Below are 23941 nucleotides of genomic sequence, written 5' to 3' on the forward strand. Positions count from 1 at the left end.
ACAGAAAGGGAGCTAAGGACCATGGTGGATGAGATCCTGACGGTCGAGCCACAACTATTCGGGGCACAGGTGCAGCACACACCCATCGCCAGGAAGATGGAGCAATGGCAGACAATAGTCAGCAGGGTCAATGCAGTGGGACACCATCCACGCACCAGGGATGACATCTGCAAGAGATGGAACAACCTGCGGGGGAAGGTAAGGTCCATGGCATCGAGGCACCACATTGCAGTCCAGAAGACTGGGGGAGGACCTCCACCAACACCACCCGACTACACTGGGAGGAAAAGGTACTGGCCATCCTGCACCCTGAGGGACTCACTGGAGGAATGGACTCGGGCAAGTCTACAATTACCCCATATCCATCACACCTGGAATGCGTGCACCAACCCCCCTCCAACATCCACCAGGACCACTACCCCACCCAGCCCACAAGCACTTAATCCAGTCCCCCTGCATGCCCACTAACCCACTAACAGGCCCACATCCATCCTCCTGTGCACAGCCACCCACCCCTGCAAGGAAACACAATGGCCTACAGCACCCACACTGCACCTCCACATCCCAAGCTAAAAGCAATGCTAACCTCAACAAAGCATCCTGCATGGCCCCAAAGTGTGTAACCTGCACAAACCCGCCCAGGCCTGTGCACCCCATCCGACCATGCTAATGTAACAGACATGTCCATTCCTCCCAACAGGCACCACCACCCATGCCACCCTGACAGACAGGACAAGGAGTGCCAGTGCCCCAGAGGGAGACAGAGGCACCTAACAGGACACTGGGGATGGAACCCTGGACACTGACGATAAGCCTGGCCCCTCACACAGTCCTGGACTGTCACCATCCAGCAGCCCCACCCAGGATATCACTGACACCCCTACCACCCAGGCAATAACATCAGCCCAGGGCAACCGTCCACACACCTGTGTATCCAGGCCACAGACTGGTGGAACACAAATACAGAGGCCACAGTTACCCCCTACCAACAGGCAAGAAGACGATGGCCCCAGTACAAGTGGTACCGCCAGACCTGTGCAGGGGACACAGGCACAGGGGGCTAGGCCCAGTGAGAGGGCATCACTGGTCCAGGGGGGGGGGGGCACAGGATGGATGCTGCAGCCCATGCCGTGATTTCTGAGGTCCTGGGAGCATATCACCATACCCAGGACAGATTGGCCCAGATAGTATCCACCATGGAGCAGAGTCAGAGGATGCAGCAAGCACACCACCAAGAGGCCATGGAGCAGTGGAAACTGCACAATGCCACAATGGCCAGCATAGCAGGTGTGCTGCTGCAGCTTGTCCAAACACAGCCTGAGGCCCACACAGAACAGGAAGTCCCTACTACAGCACAGGATACATAACGGACAACAAGAGCTTCAGCAGCAACTTCACATCTACCACCCTCTGAGGACACACAGGGGACAACCATCTCAACTCCTACAGGCCAACAACAGGTGCCCAAATGGACCCTCAGGCCAAGATATGGCACAGGAACACCTGCCAAGAACAAGGCCCCCTCTAAGAAGTGACTCTGCCAAAAACTGTCCTCCAAGGGTCCCACTTAATCCAACACCAAACAGTGCTACAAATACTACAAACTCATGTAAGCATGGATGGACCTACCACTACTGCCAACAATGCTGCAACAATGCTGCAACCATGTTGCCATATTGGACAACCACCATTAGCCCACTCCCATCACTGTAATCTGCACGATTTAATCCCTGCACCAAATAAATCACCTTTTCAACTGTTACAATGTCCCCTGTCATAACATTTGAACAAAGTGAAGTATGGATGCAACTGGTTGATAACTCCTTTATTGGTATCTGAGTAGCATGAAAAGCACCACACGCCTTACATGTTGTTGTGCTGACATATGTGTTGAAATATTAGACTAAATTGTAATCTGTCCTATGCAGACCTAGTCACAGTGGCAATTAGTATATACCCAACACCCCCCTAGATGACAAGGCACACTGACAGCATGATGCACAGACACCAATCTCATCCAATTGTCCCACATAGTTACTGGAAGTAGAGTTGTATCAGTTGGGTCCTGGAATTTACATCTTTCCTTTCCTCATCATCACCATTACTCTCATCCCTTCTCTGAGGAAGCTGGTCTGGATATGCAGCACCCTCCTCTTCAAAGAGAGGGATAGAATTTCTCACAGCCACGTTGTGCAGTATGCAGCAGGTAGCAGGCCACCATTATTCTACACACCTTTTCAGGCCCATAGGCCAGCGAACCGCCAGAGATATGTAGGCAACAAAATCTAGCCTTCAGGAGACCTATTGTGTGCTCTATCACCCTCCTAGTACGTCCATGGGCCTCATTGTAATTCCTTTCTGCATCTGTTCCAGGATTCCTCACTGGTGTCAGGAGCCAACGCACATTGGGATAGCCACAATCACCTAGAAAAAGGTGCAAAACAGAACTTTCATTGACAAGCCTCAGGGGCAGACAGCCTCTGTGGCAATAAGTGACAGAAACACCTACCTATGATCCACCCTCTGTCATCTTGTAGTTGTTCCATCTTGTGTGGCACACTACTGTTCCTCAGCACAAATGAATCATGGACTGAACCAGGGAACATGGCATTCACATGTGTGATGTACTGGTCTGCAGTACACACCAACTGAATGTTCATGGAATGAAAGTTCTTCCTGTTTCTGTACACCTGTTCACTGACTCTTGAGGGGATGATAGCTATGTGGGTGCCATCGATGGCACCTATCACATGGGGTATGTTGGCAAAGGCATAGAAGTCTGACTTGATGGCAGGGATGTCAGCACTTTGGGGAAACCTCACATAGGACTGTAGGTGTCGTACAAATGCATTCAGGAATCTTGACAGTATAATAAAAAACATTGGCTGTTAAAAACCTCACTTGAAAAGAGCCCGTGGCCAGGAAATGGAGTGCAGAGAGCACCTGCACTTCAGTAGGGATGGCATGCTGGTTACTATTTGCCGGTGTCAGTGTAGGATCCAGTAATGCACAAAGTTCAAGAATAGTTGCACGGGTGAGTCTGTAATTGATAATGATGTGACGCTCCACCATGATCCGAAATCAACAAGTGGTCTATACACCGATGGGGCCCTTCCTCACCCCAAGGGTCTGTACCTGGGAGGAGATGAAAACACGTGTGAGGAACACACATACATATGCACACATTGTTTCACATTCAGCACTACTGCCATGATTGTCCATGACACTAATGCATAGTGTGTGTGACATAACAGCAACATGACCAAAATGATATGGTCAGGTGAGGGAATGTTTATTGTTACATGCCTATGGGTGTTTAGGGGACAATAGGGCCTGCATTGTGCAGATGAGAGTTTTACAAATGCATAGTTGAGGCCAAAATGTCTGCCCCCTGTAATCCAGAACTGTTGTTGTGGAAGTGACCTCATACCGCTAGCGGCTGACGTAATAGCGTAAGGCGGTGTTTACCGCCGTGCGCAAATTCATTGGTTAACATGGATGTCAATGGGGATTCTTAGTGTATCATGATCGCCGCCGGCGGTGACGGTGCACACCGCTGCGGTGCGTGCGCAAACTCGGAACCCCAACTTCACTTGACTCCCTGATCTCGTGCAAGCAGGTACTCCACTGAGTGTACCGCTGTGTCCTGCCTCCGGTCATGGAAGTGGCACGTGTTGCAGGGAAAAGGGCCCCGGCCTTCACCCAAGAGGAATTGGAGAGGCTCGTGGACGGGGTCCTGCCCCTGTACGCCAAGCTCTACGGACAGCCAGAGGTACAGGTGAGTAGGAGGACTGGGGGCCATGGATGTGTGTAGTGGTTGGTGTTGGCTGCATACATGTGTGCATCTCTGACACTGGATGGTCCAGGGTTCCTGGCATGCTGCGTGTGTGTGTGCTGTTAGTTGGTTTGAACTGTCCGTCCCGTAGTGGACTTATAGCCAGCTGTATATGATTGGCCAGTGTCTGAACTCTGTGTTACAGTTACATTTCTGTGTGTCCCTTATAGGTAAGCGCCCACCAGAAGAGGGGACTTTGGCATGCCATCGCCAAGCAGGTGCAGACCCTGGGGGTCTACAAACGGTGGAGCACCCACTGCAGGAAGAGGTGGGAGGACCTGCGGCGCTGGGCGCGAAAGATCTGCGAGGCCCAGCTGGGGAAGTCCTCCCAATGGGAAAGGGGTGCCTGTCGGACACTGACCCCCCTTATGCAACGCATCCTGCCGGTGGCATACCCGGACCTGGATGGGCGCTTGAAGGCTGCACAGCAGTCACAAGGGGGTGAGTACACATACCATTTTTTTTTACCCTTGATGGATGTGTGTGTGTGTGTGCATTCGGATTTATGCTGCCTAGTTGCAGGGACTATGACTGATGTCCATGTACATCATGGCCCCTGTGGGGAGTAGGGGTGTTTTGGTCAGGTCTACTGCACGTCAAGTCCTTAAGTTAGTTGGGGAATGGCTGTAGAGTGGGGTGCTGGCCACTAGTCGGGGGCATAGCCATGGGTATGGCGGTAGGTGCTGCCTGTTGGTGGGTTTTCTGGGTGGGTGTATGTGTGAACCACTATTGTACCTCCATTCAGCTATTTACAAAACCTGTCCTGTATTGTCCCCCCATCCCTGTTCTCTTGTGTTGTCTGGGTACATCAGCATCATCTGGCGAGGGAGCTGAGGCACCGGCGAGTGGGGATGCAGCGGCCCACGGATCCTCGGAGGCAGAGTCGCCCGACACCAAGGGGACCAGTGGGTTGGAGGGCTGGGGGACTACCACGGGGGAGGCATCTACCACTGGAGGTAGTGACTCCGATACCTCCTTCGATGGGAGCTCCCTGGCGGTGGTGGACCCTAGTCGGCTCACCCCTACTGTGTCATCTTCCACCACCCCCATACCATCACCGCCCTCCCATTTGCTCCCCACCAAGTTGCCCGTGCCTGCTCACCGAGATGGGTGGGTGTCTCCTTCGCCCCAGGCACCTCCTCCCTTGTCCCAGTCAGCCCTGCTGCCCTCAAGGAGGAGGCTATTGACCTCCTCAGAACCATCTCTGTAGGGCAGACAACCATTGTCAATGCCATCCAGGGGCTAGCATCAGAGATGCAGCAGACCAATGCCTGTCTGGATGTCATTCACGGTGCTGTGTCTGACCTACAGAGATCTTTTCAGGCTCTTGCCTCCTCTTGGATGGCAGCCAGTGTCCCTGGTCATTCCATCCCCCCTCCAACCTCCTCTACCCCTTCCAGCACCCCACTCCCTTCACCCGTCCAAAGCACACATTCTGACACGCAGGCACACACCTCAACACACATGAAGCACACTTCAAAGCACCACACCTCCCACCACAAGCATACACACAGCCAACATACACATGCACACACAACAACATCCACTTCCCCCAGTATGTCCACCTCTTCCGCCTCCCTGTCTGTCCCCAGTACATGCACACACCCAGGCACTGCACCTTCATTCACTGTTGCTGACCCTATTCCTGCAGTCAGACACCACACCTGCACTCACCACAACTACTTTAATTGACACATGCAGCACACTCACCAGACTTGTAGACACCCAGACAACATACATTCACACGGGCAGCCTGTCTTGTCCCACAGTGTCCACCCCCCTCCTCCCAAGAAACTCAAACGCACCAAAACACCCACCCATCACAGATCCGCCACACCTCAGCATACTGTCCAGTCACCTGCACCCACATCACGCACACCTACACCACTTACAACCACTCCCTCTACCTCCACTCCCACGCCTTCCTCCAGGTCCACCCCAATTGCACCTAAGGAACTTTTCCTCTCCTGTGTTGACCTATTCCAACCCACTGGCCCACCCTGTCTCGTCCCTAAATGTGCTCACCTCCTTGCCCTGTCCACTCCTTCCACGTCACAGCCCGCCACTGTCCGCCTTCACATTCCGGTGCCCCTTCCCCAGAGAGGAAGAAGTCCTGTGCTGAAGCTGTTCCATCTGCCACCACTCGGTCCAAGCACACTCCCCCAATTTCCAAGGCCAAACCCAAACCCCCTCCACCTTCCGAACGTAAATCTAAGCCCCACCCTTTCATAAATCCCCACCCCCACCACCCCTTGCCCCTGTTCCCTGAGGTGCCTGGATGCCCCATTGTTGCCCCTATGAGGTGGAGTACTGTGGCACTTGTGGGAGTCAGGTTGGGGCCATTGTGGCCCATCGGACTTGTTTTGTGACGGACTGGCCATAAGCCTTATATGCACTTTGGTTGCTCAGTGAGCATAATAAAGGTTAATGTGTGGCCTGTGTTGTTGGAGGCACACTCTGGATCCGTGGTCTCTCGTTTCATTGTTTGTGGGTGTGGGGCATATGTATGTACTTTGGGAATGTTGGATTTGCCTTGTGTCGGGTAAGTACCTCTTGCTGTGGGGTGTATGGCTTGTGCTGCTGCAAAGGGTTGTGGAAGCGTTGCAGGGTGGGTGGGTATGTAACTGTGCCCTTTCTTCCCTTGTTTAGTAGGTCGCGGTACTTACCGTTGTCGTCTTCGCCGGCGGTCTCGGTCGTGGAGGTATATGGCAAGGAGCAGGGCTGGCATGATCTGCAGCTCTCTACCCATGTCTGCTTTGGCGTGTTGTGTAAGCTTCCAGTGAGTGTTACCTTATATTTGGTTCGTTTCCGCCTGGCTTTGCGTGGCGGTGGTTCCCGCCCTGGAACTGACGGCGGTCTAGTGCTTCCTTATTTGATGAGTGGGTAGGGCCTTTCATTCGGCCTGTGGGCGGGCTCTGCCGTCGTTGACGGCACTCCTCTGCTGGCAGTGAGTGGTTTTCAGGATGCCTGTGTTTCAGTTGGTTCATTATTTGGCAGTTCGGACCGCACGGCTGCTGGCGGTGCAGTGTTTACCGCCATGTTCATAATGAGGGGTTTTATCTTGTGCTCTCTAATTTCAAGAACTGCTTGTCTAAGAAATGGCCTTCTCAGGTATCACTCTATAAATGTGGATCTTCCTACCTGCTTATAGCTAAATGGCACCCTCCTTCAGCTTATGCAAAACTAAATTAACCAAAAAATAAACACTTCCTACTCCTCATAAACTCGAAGACTTACTAAACCAGAGACAGCCACCACCTGCTTTAATGAAAGAAACCAACATCAATATGAACTTGCTTTCTTGATCCACACTTGTTGATATACAATGTTAATATTATACTACATCACCATTTTTACAACACCATTACACCATTATCACTGTTACCTTCAATCTTCTCCACTCACTGTGTCAATGCTTGGGGTTGTGCCCGCAGTTATCTGCTGCTTCTCTTTCTGCTTCCTGTCACTTTTACCCAAGGATTGCAACCAAACAGTCCAAAAAATATAAATAAATAAAATTGCCAGTGGTCTCCAGGTACAGAAAAAATGTATTGAGCATATTCAAGACACTGACTCAAGCAGCAGTCATCAAGGTACAACTTCTGCCCCTTCGTGCTTTTTTTTACCTGTAACATTGCCCAATTTGCAGTTTAAATTTTTATTTGAAGGAAGAAGCTGCTTTTGAAGAGAACTCTGTTCACTGTGGCTAACCCAACCTACCAACCATGTGCGCTCACAAATCAGATTACTTTTCACTAAGGAAGTGATATAGAGGCAGTGAGTGATTTTTTTCATCATTTCTATATTTTTCTACATAGACATTCATTGGAATGGTTAAACTAGTTTTCCTACTTTCCAATTGTATTTTTTTCACCAGATCTTTTCTAGTTAGCAGTTAATTTGTTTTTCTTATTTTCTTTTACTTGATTGATTGAGCCTTACCTTCTGCATTCTAAAACTCCTTTGTTGTTTGATGTGCTTTATCCTTAAACCCATCCCCCAACAGTTCCTGTTTGTAAGACTAGATCTCAGTCTATGATTCAAAGGTGTGAGACAAAGGCACTTTAAGCCCAGGAATCTTTGTTCTGCCTCCAGAGGGTGATCTGACCCTGTTTTAATGGACGTTTATCAGAACCACATAAATCATCTTTTGCTTGTTCCTCCACTGTTTGGTGGATTTCCTAGAACAAGGCACTGTTTGCAACAAGCAGAGTATGAAGCATATTAATGAAATCAACTACATTAAGAAGATATACGCCCTCATTACAACTCTGGCGATCAAAGACCGCCAGGGCTGTTTCGACGGAAGCACCGCCAACAGGCTGGCGGTGCTTCCCATGGAATTACGACCGTGGCGGAAGCACCGCCGGGACCGTTGGTTTCCCGCCACACTGGTCCCGGCGGTTGTAATCCCCCAGGGCAGCGCTGCTTGCAGCGCTGCCCAGGGGATTAAGAGTCACCCTCTCGCCAGCCTTTTCATGGTGGTATGAACCACCATGAAAAGGTTGGCGTAAAGGGGAGTCGCGAGGCCCCTGGGGGCCCCTGCACTGCCCATGCCTCTGGCATGGGCAGTGCAGGGGCCCCCTGCCACGGCCCCATGGAGCTTTTCAAAGTCTGCATAGCAGACAGTGAAAAGCGCGACGGGTGCAACTGCACCATTTGGAGCCGGCTCCCGTGTTGCGGCCCAGCGGGGATCTCCAAATAGCCACTGCGGGATGTGTGGCTGCATTGGCGGCCGCGCGGCGGATTCAACTTGGCGGGCGGGGCTTGCCATCCGCCAAAGTTGAAATGAGGGCCATACTCTTTTTATTAACTGGTATTGAGGTGAGTAAGAAATGTAATATCTCTGTAGAAATTAATGGCAGTAGCAACTGTTCCAGTTAAAAATCAGAGGCTGGTTATTATTTTACTTAATGTGTTTATTGTGCTTGTTAAATACATCATCTAACCTAGAATTTTAAGTCAACCGATTCACTTCTATACATTATCCAGTTATACAGCATGCACCACCTAGCCCTATGGCCAACCCTCCATATTGTTTACAAATACCCTAAACATGCTCCTGAAATTAGCAGAATGGTGTACACTAGGCATCTCCAACAAATAGCTCGTGAGCTACTGGCTGCTCACCAAATACCTGTAAGTGGCTCTCCTGTGTCCAGCCAGTCTAATATATTAGAAGCTTTTTCTCAGTTGAATTATATACATGTTTATCAAAACTGAAAAGCATGTATTGAAGACGAAAGTGTTATGTATTTTCAGAGCTCATAACCTGAAGATGGGAGAAAGATTTACAAAATATATTTAATATATATAAAGCTGATTTCTGAGTGATAAATCAAGTGCCACTGGGCAAGCTTATTACAAATATAATTAGCGCTGTGCCAGGAGTAGTGCAGCTCTTGCAGTCATGTATTAGCTATATGGCATTCAAAATTGATAAAGCCTTTTTCTATTACTGGTTGTAACCCTGCCTGATGCACTGAACTGTTCAGTGCTGGTAATCTTGCATGGAGAGGCCACTAATGTAATCTTGTCTGTGAATGCAATTACCACACTAAAATTATTAGTAGTATGGTATGATTTTCATTGTACATAAGTAGCTCTTATTACAGAAAAGGATGGAGACCCCTGGTGTACACCATTTTAAGAACGGTTTTAATCATATTGAGATTTGAACTATCTGTAAGTAAGTCCGTAATACACTATACATTTTACAAAAATGTATGTCTCAGAAGTTTCAGTGAACTACTGGAAATAAATATCTCCATATTATAAATCCGCATTTTCATAGAAATCTTCTGTACGACTACATGACAATTCTTTCACTTAAGCATGTATATAAAATTCCACAGGATAATAATATTTCGTAAGGAGAAGCTTTAGCTTTTCTGGCATATTTTCGTCAAGAGACCTTTGAATTAAGACACAACCCAGTTGAAACATACCTCTGCAACTCACTCCAATTGCGTTCAGTCTCTACCGTGCTTTATCAAAGTATTCCTGGCACTCAAACCTTCATGGGTGTTAGACCTGACAGCCTTAGTGTGGTCATCCCCCAACTTTTTGCCTGCCTCCCTCCACATTTCTGACACTGTTTTTGCTGGTTTTAGGATTCTGCGCACTTTACTACTGCTAACCAATGCTAACGTGCATATGCTCTCTCCCTTAAACATAGTAACATTGGTTCATTCCCAATTGGCATATTCAATTTACTTGTAAGTCCCTAGTAAAGCGCACTAAATGTGCTCAGGACCTGTAAATTGAATGCTACTAGTGGGCCTGCAGCACTGGTTGTGCCACCCACATAAGTAGCCTCTTAACCATGTGTCAGGCCAGCCATTGCAAGGACTGTGTGTGCAGTTTCACTGCCACTTCAATTTGGCAATTAAAAGTACTTGCCAAGTCTTGACCTCCCCTTTTTCTACATATAAGTCACCCCTAAGGTACGGTCTAGGTAACCCATAGGGCAGGATGCTATGTAGGTAAAAGGCAGGACATGTACATGTGTGTTTTATATGTTCTGGTAGTGGAAAACTCCTAAATTCGTTTTCCACTACTGTGAGGCCGCTCTTTTCATAAAATAGCATTAGGGCTCCTCTCATATGCTGTTTGAGTGGTAGATTCTGATCAGAAAGGGGTAACCAGGTCATATTTAGTATGGACAGAATGGTAATAGAAAATCCTGCTTATTGGTGAGGTTGGATTTTATAATACTATTTTAGAAATGCCACTTTTAAAAAAGTGAGTATTTCCATGCACTTAAAATCCATCTGTGTCTTACAGCCTGTCTCCAATCAACGTCTGGGCTGGTCGACAGCTTCCTTGTGCATTTCACAGAGACAACCACAAACACAGGATACTCAGTCACACCTGCACTCATCTGCATACTGAATGGGTCTTCCTGGGCCGGAAGGGTGGCGGACTTGACACTTACATTCCAAAGGCTAGTGGCCTGCTCTCACACAATGGACTGCCAAACCCCCTACTGGGACCCTGGCAGACAGACCTGTACTGAAAGGGGACCTTGTGCACTTAAAAACCACTCATTGAAGTCTCCCCCACTTCAAAGGCATTTATGGTATCTAAACTGGGACCCTGACCCCACCAAATCAGACACTTCTGGACCTGAACCTGCAACCTGTCAAGAGGAACTGCCTGGCTGCCCAAAGGACTCATCTGGACTGCTTTGCTGGGAAGGACTGCTGCCTTGCTGCCCTCTGACTTTGCTGAGAAGTGCTCTCCAAGGGCTTGGATTGAGCTTGCCTCCAGGTTTCTTAAGTCTCAGGGCCAAAATGACTTAATCTGTTGAGGAAACTCCTTCTATGCCGAAAATCGACGCACAGCCTGCTGGAAATGACGCACTGCCTGCCTTGCGATGAGAAAATCACTGCACAGCTGAACTAGAACGACGCAGTTCGACTTCCCAAGTGAAGATTCAATGCAGCGCCTGCCTTGCGACCAGAAATTCAACACACAGCCTTACCAGATCGATGCACAGCCGAACCGGAACGACGCAGCCTGACTTCCCGAGTGAAGAATCGATGCAGCGCCTGCCATGCGACAGAAAATTTGACGCATCTCCATACCGGATCAATGCAACGCCTGTGACTTTGTCCTGCACACCCAGGATTTCCCAGCATCGTCGCTGGGCGCCAAAAAGATCCCTGCATCACAGTGAGGAACCAAGACTGCGCGCCGGAAATTGATGCAAAGCCCCTTGCAGCGTGGATAGAAACAACGCATCGTCTGTGCCACGCCAGAAAATCCCATGTGCACCCTATTTTTCCACACATCTCCTCCTCTCCAGTCTCTGTGCGTGTTATTTTTGACACAAAACAGGTACTTTGTTTAAACTAGAGACAACTGGTGATTTCTAAGATTTAAGACTCTTTTTAATCTTACAAAAGTGATATCTTAACTTGTGCTTATTGAATCTTTATCGATTTGACCTTAATTTAACCAGATAAATATGATCTATTCTTCTAAAACTGTGTGGTGTATTTTTGTGGTGTTTTCACTGTGTTACTGTATGATTTATTGCACAAATACTTTACACATTGCCTTCTAAGTTAAGCCTGACTGCTCAATGCCAAGCTACCAGAGGGTGGGCACAGGATCATTTGGATTGTGTGTAACTTACCGTAAATAGGATTGTGGTCCCTACTTGGACAAGGGTGTATACCTCTGCCCAGTAGAGACCCCATTTCTAACTAAGGGTATCTAAAGTGTGCACCATGTATGGACTAGTCTCCAGTACTACACTGTTTCTATTTGTGGAACAGTAGCTTGAATGATGTCATCATTGAAGTGATCAACGATTTAACACGTCGTGAATGATGTAATTTGGGAGGTTATAATTAGCTCAATACAAACTAGGTGGGGAATTTCTGTGGGCTGTTTAAATTAGCTTTTATATTATTACAACACCTAACTATAAAAACACATTAACCTTCCTTTTTTTCAGTGATTTTCTAGGATTTTTTTTTAACATGAGCTAAAATCTTATTAGATTACCTAACAATAATTTCACTTTAACCTTTGCTATTTCAGAGAATTTCTTCATTTTTGTTTGTCATCCAATTCTCCTACTGAGCACTGCTTTTGACCACATGTAGCAGGGGGTTGGCCAAAGGGCTGGCCTACAGCTACACCCTGTTGCGCTGCGGCAGACCGCACCACAAGCCGAGCATTAGGCTCGGAGCGCGGCTCGATTTGTGGCGGCCTGGTGTGCTACACCCCTGTTGTACTTTACTTTCTCGCTCAAGGCCCCAAATTGGGCATGGGCCCTTGGCGAGTTTTGGGCGCGGCGCACCCTCAACATTTCCTTGGGCACCTTCCCCCACACCCCTCACTTACTTGGTGAGACTGTCTTTTTTTCTTTCATTCTTTTCTTTTTCTCCCTTTCCTCATTTATTTATGTGTTTCTTCAGCTGCCATGTTCTTTTTTCTTCCCAGCATGCCTTCTTTTTCACTGCATGATTTAGGAACCTTTTTCACCATGGTGTCTTTTCTCTATATGTTCCAATGTTTCTTTCCCAATCCAATATGATGACTTTCTACTTCCTGTTGGTCATTTCCTGTTCTTGGATATTTAAGGTGAGTGATTCTTGTTCTCCTTGCGCTGCAACACTTCCTTTGGTGGTGATCTTCGCTCCTGCTACTTTTTCGCCAGTTATTTTTTCCTCGCCTGTTGCTTCTTCCAGTATTATTTTTCCTGTTGGAAGACTTACCTTTTTTGCTTCTTTTTGTTCCAGGTAGTTCCTGCTTAGAGGTTTTTCCCTTTTGGGTTTTTTCCTCTGGGGCTCCTTCTGGAGGGCACTGACTGCTTTTGGCGTTCCTCCGTCTGCAGCACCCTGGCTACCAAAAAGGGCCGCATCTAACTGGGTCAAGGCAGAACCTGCAAGGATCAAGACCTCTCTGCAGTTCCAGTGGGCCAAAGACATAAACGACGAGTACCCAGTGACATACCCTGCATCCATCACTCCAGGAGTAGGCAATCCTCTGCCAGGCAGAGCCTTAGGTCATAAGCTGCGGGGTGGCCCCAGAGCAGCAAATCCCTGTGCTTTGCCCCTAGAATCAGCAAAACCTCTTGCAGCATGGTGGGTTGGGAGCATGGTATGGCCTGCAGCAAGGCCTTGCATCCAACCCTCAGGGACCAACTACATCCATAGAACAGAGTGGAATTTTAGTTTTTTTCACTTTTAAAATGTATCTTTTTTTTTTGCAGTTCTCAACTACTGCTTTTTAATGTCATTGTAACTTTTTTTGTTTTTCTTATTTCTGAACAGTTTTTAACTATTATTTTGGAAAAGAGGATTGATTTGGTTTTTAACCTTTTCTATTTCTTCTTTTATTTTTTACATAATTCTTAGCAGTCTTTTTGCAGATGCTGTTCCATGGCCATTGAATATATTATTCTGTTACCTTAACCACAGGCTACAGCTCTATGACAGTGACTGCAGTACATCCCAAAATGTTGCATGTTGTCATAATTTTCTTCCTCTTCTTGTTGCTGGACTTGCTTCAAGGCAGTTGACTGTCTTTCGACAGCTCATTTCTTCTGTACCTCTGCCCATGCTTTAGATTTTAGGTACATAGTTCTCAGGTATTTCCATATTCCAGTGGTTAACAGTTCCCATCAAATATTGGCCAGTCTTCCCTTTTTTATGAGCGTCTTCAGGTAAAAGAATGCTTCAACTACTGTGTATTCATTTTTTCACCAGTGTGCTTGAGAGCACACTGACATCAACATCTTCTGATGTGAACCTTGCTTAAACGTGGTGGATTATGCACTTGGTGTGTGCTGGTCTCCAGTTCTGTCTGGGACCATGATGACTTAAGACTGCTTGTCCTGCAAACTGTCCCTGTTAAACCTCAATCTAGTAATGGTGGTTAACAGAATCGTTTCAGGTTGTTTCTAATGGGCCTGGGATTTCTTTTTGAGTAGTGTCCCTTGAATGGCCAATCAAATGACTACTTTCATTTTTTTTTTTTTGTTTGTTTTACCTCCCTTAGGTACCGGGATACTCATAGAACCAATGAGAGGGTCCCACTGCAATTTGTGTGGATTGTACTTCCTGCTCATGGTTCCTCTGTAATACCACTATTTAAACAAAGCGGTGTTCACTACGAAGGGGGGGGTTTATTTAAATTTTGAGCCCAGAGGTTTTCTGACAAGAGCAAATAACAAAAGTGTTCTGCACGGTATGGTGGAATTTCAGTGTTGTGCTGTACCGCAGTACCTAAAAAATAGTACAATGGTACCCGTGAAAGACAGAGAAACAGATTCGCATTGGCTAATCTCATTAGTTTATTATATAGACAGGAAGGTCCTGCACTCAACCTCAAGAAGGCAAACCTTGCCACTTGCGTTACAGGGCCTGGCCAGTGGGGAACCTTACGCTTAACAAACTGCAGGCAGCCAATCACCCGATACGCACTTTGTTCAGCTGTGCCTGAAGTGGGGCTGGCTGCAAGTCTGGCCTTGTCCTAATCCATTCTAGTTTCTCCTGTTCTCCAAATGAAAACTAACAAGCATTGGGATTGTTTCACTTATGAAAGCTATTAGCTAAAAATTATTTTTAAAAAAGAACTATAATACGGACAACACTAATGCTCTTTTTAAAAAAAAAAAGCAAACAAACACAAATGATGGGTCGTCCATCATCTGTTGTTTTTGCATTTGTTGCCCAAAATAGGAAGGGTATGCCCAGACGTGGGTCTTGTGCTTTCTATGCCACCAGATTCAAGCTAGCCTGGCTGATGAAGGGTGATACCCTGAAACCGGTCCCAGGATGTTCGTTTCTGGTCCACAGAGGACCTGGCCTGGCAGTTTGGGCTAAACTGCCATGGAGATCAGGGTCTAGACTGATTTGCATATGGCTGGATCCAAACTGGAATGGCATGGTAAACAAAAAAACTAATGGATTAAACTGAGACCTGTGACTGGGGGTAAATGTTTGATTTGTTCTGCATTCTGTCCATCATCTGTTGTTTTTGCTTTTTTTAAAAGGGCATTAGAGTTGGCCACATCATAGCACTTCTTAAATAATTAATTTTAGATGTGTGCTACCCATCCCCTCTTGGCTGTCCTCTCCCCCCCTTGTGTCGTTCTCTTCCACTCTCTCTCCATGCTGCCTCGTCCCACAACTGACTATTCTGTTTAACTGAGGAGTGAGTATGGGGTGAGGCAACAAACAGAGAGGGAAGGCATCAGAGAAAGACATGGGTAGGGGAGGGGACAAGCAAAAAAGGGGTGAGGGAGCATATGGACAATGGAGAGTGGGCAGGAGGAGCTGGGGAAGCACATAGATAAAGGAGAGTAGGCAGGAGGGACTGGGAGAAGCATACAGACAATGGAGGTTGGACTGAAAGGACTGGCGGAAGCATACAGGCAGTTGAGGGTGGGTGAGAGGTGCTGGGGGACCACACAGACAACAGGTGGGCAGGAGGGGAATTAAAGAGGACAGGGAGGTGGGAGTACATGAGGGAGACAGCTGAAGAACACACAAACTCTCATAGAGTGCCTAAACAGAAAGGAAAAAATAGCACCTGAAAAAAGCAAGCAGTGGAAGGACACAGTAAGGTGCCCATGCTCTAGGGGAGGGCCAACAAAAGAAAAGGAAGGAAAGCCTATGGAGGCTGATGAATAAAAAAAGCAAGCAAATGAGAGTGACAAGGAAGCCAACCAATGGTAAGCAATGGGTGACCACTAAGCCAACTGAAAGGTAACATAAGATCTTGTAAGAGACAGCACACGCGGTGTCTTAGGTGAGATTTAAAATGAGGTCACCCAAACATGGCTTAATGACATTAAACTCAATGAGTTTTTACCAAGTCTTGATCCTACATGAAATCGCTTAGGGTCTGATTTAGATCTTGGCAGAAGGAATAGTCCATCACAAACATGGCAGATATTCCGTCCGCTGTATTACGACCCTCATAGGATATAAAGGGATCGTAATATGGCGGACAGGATATCCGTCACTTTTGTGACAGTGTATTCCCCTCCGCCAAGACCTAAAGCAGCCCCTTAGTTTCTATGTAGTCGTTAGTCTCTGTTTCAAATACCACATTACATGAAAAAAGCACAAACAGTATGGTACCAATTGGTGCTTCTCAGAAAAATGAAATCCTCCCTCCTACCATCAGAATACCATACCACAGACCCAGAAACGTTTTAAGGAATGGACAAGTTGACAATTGCCTAAGTACCCTACATTCCAAGACCACACGGGAAGTGAACTTTCTCTCTTATGTGAGCTCTATTTCTCTATCAAATTCCCCTCTCCCTCTCTGTTTACCGCTACCACTTAGATATTCTTTCTTCCCACTGAGATTAAGGATTTTTGGGATCCCGGGAAAAGCATATTTCAACTGCTTTAATATGACCTTGTTAAAATGTACCATATAATTTAATATTGTATGGCACCATGTAGGCTTGAATTAACAGGACATGGGTAATACATTTCAACCTTGTTCCGTGCAAGGGCAGCCAAAATATGCCTTGCCCGTGCCCTCAAAATTCTTAAGGTGACCCTGCACAGCCTCTTTAGGGACTGTAATGCACATCTCAAAGGTCACACAATCTCTGTCTCTCCTCAGTGCATTGCTCCATGAGGAAGCTCACATCATCGCAAAGACTCACATGTATAGAACCATGTAGCGCCACAAAATTGCAACGAGCAAATATGCACGTGGATCGACCAATCTGTTCAATGTTACTAAGAAATGTTTGCACTTTTCAAAAGGAAAGAAGTGTAAGCGATGAAACGGGCGCTAGGGCCTGTAACTCAATGCAGACAGATAAGGAAAGTATATCCTTAATGTCAATGATATTATTCAAATGCGTGACTGGTTCTTAGCCATAGAAAAATGTCACCACTTTTAAAAGGCCTTTTTACAATAGAACTTGTTTAAGTAGATAAAACAAATACCGGTACATTAACTTCGAATACCCTCAAAAGACAAACACTTGGCCCCAGACTTTACTCACATTATTTCACAAGGGCCCATGCTTGGCATTTATTGCTTAATCTCATATGTAGCCCTCATCGCCCTGCCTGACAGCGAGTGTATTTTAAATGGCCTTAGTCACTCACTCATAGTAATTGTAAACTATATGGAGAGCAATAGGTACGGAGGAATCAGTCAGCCTCTCCTCAACTTTACAAATGTGCAATATCAAAACTTCTAGCACATGAACCGGAAACAACACTGGTGATCTGTGCTCCTGGACTTTTAGTAGTCAACCTAGTGAAGGATGCCCTAGGAAGTGTCAAAACCCAATTAGGCATTACTAACTGTACTGGCACCCTTAGACTCTCGAGGGCACAATGAGGCCTCATAAACCACATACGTACGACAGTCTAATGAACCATGACACCAGCCCATTTCACTACCAGCTCCACCCAGTGCTTAATTTCCAAATAAATAGGTACCAGGGCCCAATATATACCCCAGAAGTACACTGCAGCTTGCACCATCCACTGTCCCTGCCAGCGCTAGCAAATCCCACTACCGACACTGCCTGCTAAGCATCACACTCCAACAAATGTGTGAGTTTGAAATATTCAAGGTCACGAAAGCTGTAAGAATGGTTGGCACACTAGTATTATTTTTAAAAATATATATATATTGACTTGTTAAACTTGCTACTAATGTTCTCTGTTTAAAATTAGCTAGACAGCGCCCCCATGTGGTGAATGTCAAAAATGTGCTGGTGCTAAGAAAAAAGTTCCAGTCTCTAGCCCCGGTAAACACCAGCACAAATTAGGCAATGGAACTACCCACAGGCCACCTGAGTGCACACAGAACTGAGCGACATAAAACCGAACAGTGCACATGCACTACACTGAGGTGCCTGGTGAGTGGCCCAGTTGCTTGTTTTCATCAGATGGGGGAAGGTGCTACAGCACAGATGTCTTGCCTACCACAGACTCAGTTGCAGTTTCAACTTCAATGATATTAATAAAGCATCAGTGTTAATGTCCTCTGACTTACCGGTAATCTTCATTATATCGTAACGTAACTTGCAGGCCCTAGTCCCTATCTATGAGTGAGGACCATCAGTCATAGGGGACCAGAAAGGTTGGTGAGAAGGTAATAGACTATCACTTCTGAAGCAAGACCTATGTAGGATCTAAGAGGGACGGAGTCCACATGAAGTGACAAGAATCAGAAGGCGACAGGCCCTGACGTCTTTGATGCAGCTGGCCACCTGTTATTCATGCAGTTCGGGAAATGGTCAGTAAGCCCTGAGCATGTCACAATTAGACATGTAAATGAAGTACTCTTGGGCAATACATCGCATGTACTGAGACTTGCCCCTACAGCACACACACCCCAGCTGAACTGTTTTTAGAATCTGAAAAGCAGCATTTCCGTTGCCCAGCTCAACAGTACCCATTTTATCAACCTCTGAAGAGTGAAAGGCTAAGCTGGCTATGCTGCAGTTCGAACCTCTGAGATCAAGATAGAGCCCACAAAAATCAGAGGCACTCTCCCCACAGAGCTATCTTTTCGGTGGCACTTGAAAACTTAGCACTATCTAAGCACACATAGGCCCTCATTCTGACCCTGGCGGTCTTTGACCGCCAGGGCGGAGGACCGCGGGAGCACCGCCGACAAGCCGGCGGTGCTCCAATGGGGATTCCGACCGCGGCGGTAAAGCCGCGGTCGGACCGGCACCACTGGCGGGGTCCCGCCAGTGTACCGCGGCCCCATTGAATCCTCCGCGGCGGCGCAGCTTGCTGCACCGCCGCGGGGATTCTGACCCCCCCTACCGCCATCCAGATCCCGGCGGTCGGACCGCCGAGATCCGGATGGCGGTAGGGGGGGTCGCGGGGCCCCTGGGGGCCCCTGCAGTGCCCATGCCACTGGCATGGGCATTGCAGGGGCCCCCGTAAGAGGGCCCCTACATGTATTTCACTGTCTGCTGCGCAGACAGTGAAATACGCGACGGGTGCAACTGCACCCGTCGCACAGCTTCCACTCCGCCGGCTCGATTCCGAGCCGGCTTCATCGTGGAAGCCTCTTTCCCGCTGGGCTGGCTGGCGGTCTGAAGGAGACCGCCCGCCAGCCCAGCGGGAAAGTCAGAATTACCGCCGCGGTCTTTCGACCGCGGAACGGTAACCTGACGGCGGGACTTTGGCGGGCGGCCTCCGCCGCCCGCCAAGGTCAGAATGAGGGCCATAGTGTACAGCCAAGTAATGAGGTCAAGGGATGCAAAAGACAACACTTTGTCAGTGTCCGAGTTGGGGGTAAACTCATTTCTTCATGATGTCAACCTGGGCCTAGAATGTGAGGTCCAACCTACTCTCACTGAGCAGTAAATATACAATTTTTACACTCAGTTGAACATTTTAGAACCTTTATATTGCTTGGAGAAACATGAGTCAGCTTTGGTACTCCACTGATAAGAGTATAAATGTCTTGGGCACTACATCACAACCCGCCCCACACTCTTGGCAGCATTTCTATCATGTTTTTAGTAAGCACTATAACTTAGACATGTAATTGCTATAAACAATAGTATTGTGCATTAAGTCCTACTCATTGTGTTGACTTCGGTAGGATGCATGTCTCAGCTAGTTCCACTGGGTGAGATATCTTTCTCCGCAGCAGGTTTATGGACTCTCATTATAAGTAAATGGCTATGGGTCAGATGTGCAAAGCATTTTTTCGATCAAAAATGTTCTGATTCAGCGTTTGCAAAGATAAAAATGTTTTTTCAGATATACCAATCCATCCCATAGGTCAGCTCATAAAATTCTTCACTGGTCGCAATTGATAATCAATTATTCATACATCTGGCCCTAAATGTGAACTTCTGGTTGCACGGGGATCGGAATTACAAGTTGTGTGATAGTGGCATTTAGCTTTGGTGCTAAAGACCGCACCCTATTCTGCCCAACTTGTGCTGAGGGCCTTGGAGGTACCTCCGCGCTCCACTAGCACAGTGTTTAGGACCTCCAATGATCAATGCGCATGGGCACCACTTGTCTCCAAGCAGCGCTTGCCAGCGCTCTCCTCCACAGAGGAACTGTCCACTTGTGCAATCACCATTGACCCCACACTGAAATTACCAAAATGAGCTTTCAGCATTCACAAAAAAAGCTAAATATAGTGATGCTTCGCATAAGCATCATCAAGTGGAGCCTGCGGGATAAAAAGCACAAGATCTATAGCGGCATCGACCACAGCTGCACGACGATTTAAAAATGATTAAGAAAAAGAAACCATAACCAACAGTGCTTAATTTGTAAATAAAAATGTGCCGGTGCCCAAAGCCCTCCTCTTAAACAAGTGGCTTCTGCAATTAAATCTGAGAACACGGAATATTGAGGCGGCGTAATCCTGAAACCATCTCGGGGGTCTTTAATCCATTTACAGCCACTCCCTGCCCCTTCAGCTCACTCTAGCAGCTTTCTACTTTCTCCCTTTTTGACGCTTTTTCGTTTTTCCCTTCTTCCGTCTTTCCCATATGTGTCTTTTGCTCGCAGCAAATGCTTGAGGCAGAAGAATAATCCCCGGCCTCAAAAATAAGTGCCGGTGCTCAGTACCTGCACTTCTTTAATTTGAAAGGGGGAGTACCTGCACTTCTCTGCACTGCTGCCATACACTTAATGGGCGGCTGCAGGCGCTCTCGGGAGCACGCAGGTCCTCTGGACAGTGAGCACCAGCATTTCTATTTCCCATTTAAGCACTGACGGTAATTGTTACAAATGGCAAAAGTCTTCAGAGTCTAAGACTGCAATGTGTACGGTATCGTTAGGCACGGTGCTACCCTTACGGGAGACCTATAGACATTTCTGAACGTTTCCAGACAGAGCAATCCTTCCGTTTCGTGTACATCCAAACGAATAGTAAGTACCTCGTGACGTAACCGATGGGTAGTGCTAGAGCCCGATGCAATGGCACCCGAGAGTTGAGGGAGAGGATGAGTCTGCCCTCGTGGTATTTGAGCCAAAGGCCTTCACGGCACTCACCCATCTCTAGACCAGAGTCCAGACGCCTTGAGTTTTCCCACTGCTATCCATGTAACCCCAGGTACCACACAGGTCTGCGTAGCAGCCATCAGGCACACAGAGGTCACTGGCTGCTTGATTCCATGACCTCCAGGTTGCATGCAGATGTCCGCAGTAGAAACGTGACAGACTGAGCTTTCTTGCTGTCATTTAAAAATGTGACGTGCCCATCACGTTCCTATATATATAAAACCTACGATTTGGGGGCAGGTACCCACACACGTCTTAGTAGCAGCATGTGCCCACCAAACTGAGCTTTCTTACTGGGACTTGTTTGAGTGACATGCAGGCTTCATCCAGGTCTTTGTAGCAAATACTCAGGGCACTGAGCTATTTAAGTGCCTGTGCAGAGATCAGAGTAGCAGGAGCATTAACCCACCGAGATCTCTTCCCGGCTTGCGTGTGCCTTCTTACCTTCAGACAAGAGTGGAGGTCCGCCAGGGTGGGCCTAACCCTCTTGGTCTCGCCCGAAACCTCGGTGTTGGCATAGTGGTCGTAGGCGGGCACGACGTCCAGGGTGTTGTAGCCGAAAGTCCGCATGTAGAAGGTGTTGCTGTGGGTGAGGTTGTTGGCGTGGAAGGTGTCGTAGGGGACATTTTCGGCCGTGGCGTAGGCGGCCTTGCCGCTGTCCTCCGCGCTGAGCAGGGTACTGATGGTGAAGCGGCCATGGGCCGACGCGGGCTCGACCGTCACCTCGGTCATGGGCAGTTCCGCCATTGCATCCTCCCCCCAGGCTGCGGCCTACTCCTCGGTCCGGGCAAGTGGTTTGTGCAGCCGGTGGGCAACAGGGTTTTATACCAGGGGGAACCGGAGTGAACCGACCAGCCCTGAAACCCCGAGGATCCAGGAAACGAGGCCCAGTCAGGCCTACCTAGGCCCCATCAGGAGAGCTGTAGCCCAGGGCGGTATAAAACGGCACGCAAACCGCTCACCCTGACCACAGGCGACTGATGCGCTCACCGATAACAGGTTTTCGATTAAGTTACAGCAGCAGATAAACGAGGAATGCAGGTGTTTGCCACACAAGCCAACCACAGTACACGCTGTTCCACGCTAATTACAAATGTTGAAAAAAGAAATAAAGTTAATGGGGAAGGCATGTGATGCCTACCATCGGGCGAGTTACTTTATATAAGGATGCGTTTATGTAAGAGACGGGAAATGCACCATATCTAGAAAGCATGGAGAACACAGAAAGTGACTTTCAAAAAAACTTAAATGCAGATAAATAAAACAGGGGACATCAGACCACTGTCTGTTGCCACGCTATGTCTTCCTTTATATATAGATATATTTATGTAAGTGACGGGAAATGCACCATATGTAAAGAACATGGAGAGCACAGACAGTGACTTTCAAATAAACTTAAATGCAGATAAATAAAACAAGAAATGGTCACTAACTGCTGTTGCAGGTAGACATAAAGGGCAGTCCACAGCGACCTTGTCCATCCTATTATCACTTGATGTGATGCTTTCTAATAAGAGATGCATTTGAAGACACATGCAATGACTTATTGCATTTTTGTATTTCTGTGCGCTTGCAATGTTTCAAAGTGAGCGCCCTGAAGCAGCCATGGGCAGCAAATAAGTATTACTTAGACCAGTGGTTCCCAAACGTTTTACGACCAGTGCCCAGTTTTTAGAACAACGTTTGTGATCCACTTACCTCATTTACAGACTGCACATTTTCTATTAAATTGCCACTAAATTTGCACATACGTACAATTTTACTGATAAAACTATACCACACTGAAATGATAATGTGTGAAGATTGGGTGTCAGTGAAAATGTATCATTTGTGCACTATCAAGTAAAGTGTTTTAATATGTTTTGATCCTATTAAAATCTTTACTTCCACCACATTTCAGATTTACAAAACAAACATGCTTCAATTTTGCTTCCCTAACTGCTGTATGTGTACAGTTCACTTGCAGGTATTTCAATTTGGTTGCATATTACAAGAAATTACATCCTTTCCTTTCACACACTTGTACTCTAGCACGATTGTCACATAATTCACTTAACTTTTTTGTTTTCTCTGACTTCAAAGTGAGAGAAGTTTGTAAACAGCAATGCTCATATTAAAAAAAGCAATTTCTTAAAAGACATAGCCTGGCATCAGACAGCTGTCTTTGAAGCACAGCAAATGTGGCAAGATAAATACAGAATTGAAAGGCAGCTTTATTTATTGCTTCAACTTTTGTGACCCACCAAAAAGCAGCTCTAAGTTTGGGATAGGAAATCTATCTATCTATCTATCTATCTATCTATCTATCTATCTATCTATCTATCTATCTATCTATCTATCTATCTCTCTCTCAACATACACACCCATTCACAGAAAAAAACAAAGGTTAAAGTAATGGTTTAGTAAGGTGTGATAAAAAGATCTTTTTTTGTTTAAAACAAACTTAAAATTCACTGAAAAAAAACAAAGGTTAAAGTAACATTATAGTTAGGTAAATTTCTCACTGACAACGTTAAGCTTTTGAGCAAAAAAAAAAAAAAAAAAAGAAATTCAGCGGATGCAGTTAGCAGCACTTACTATAACTCGTGCTCCCACTATGCACTGC

At 47.0% G+C, this 23941-nt stretch overlaps 1 protein-coding gene across 1 annotated transcript in view; it reads right to left on the reverse strand.

The window, feature by feature from the left end:
* SLC12A3 (solute carrier family 12 member 3) overlaps positions 1–22122 on the reverse strand; it is a 251049-nt gene extending 228927 nt beyond the window's left edge. Inside the window, exon 1 of the mRNA XM_069215813.1 lies at positions 21781–22122. Within this exon, the coding sequence (XP_069071914.1) occupies positions 21781–22083 (303 nt within the window). The 5' untranslated portion in view covers positions 22084–22122. The remainder of the gene's footprint in view (positions 1–21780) is intronic.
* Positions 22123–23941: the final 1819 nt, after the last annotated feature.

The sequence above is a fragment of the Pleurodeles waltl genome, chromosome 12, assembly GCF_031143425.1.
Source record: "Pleurodeles waltl isolate 20211129_DDA chromosome 12, aPleWal1.hap1.20221129, whole genome shotgun sequence".
Classification (NCBI taxonomy): Eukaryota; Metazoa; Chordata; class Amphibia; order Caudata; family Salamandridae; genus Pleurodeles; species Pleurodeles waltl.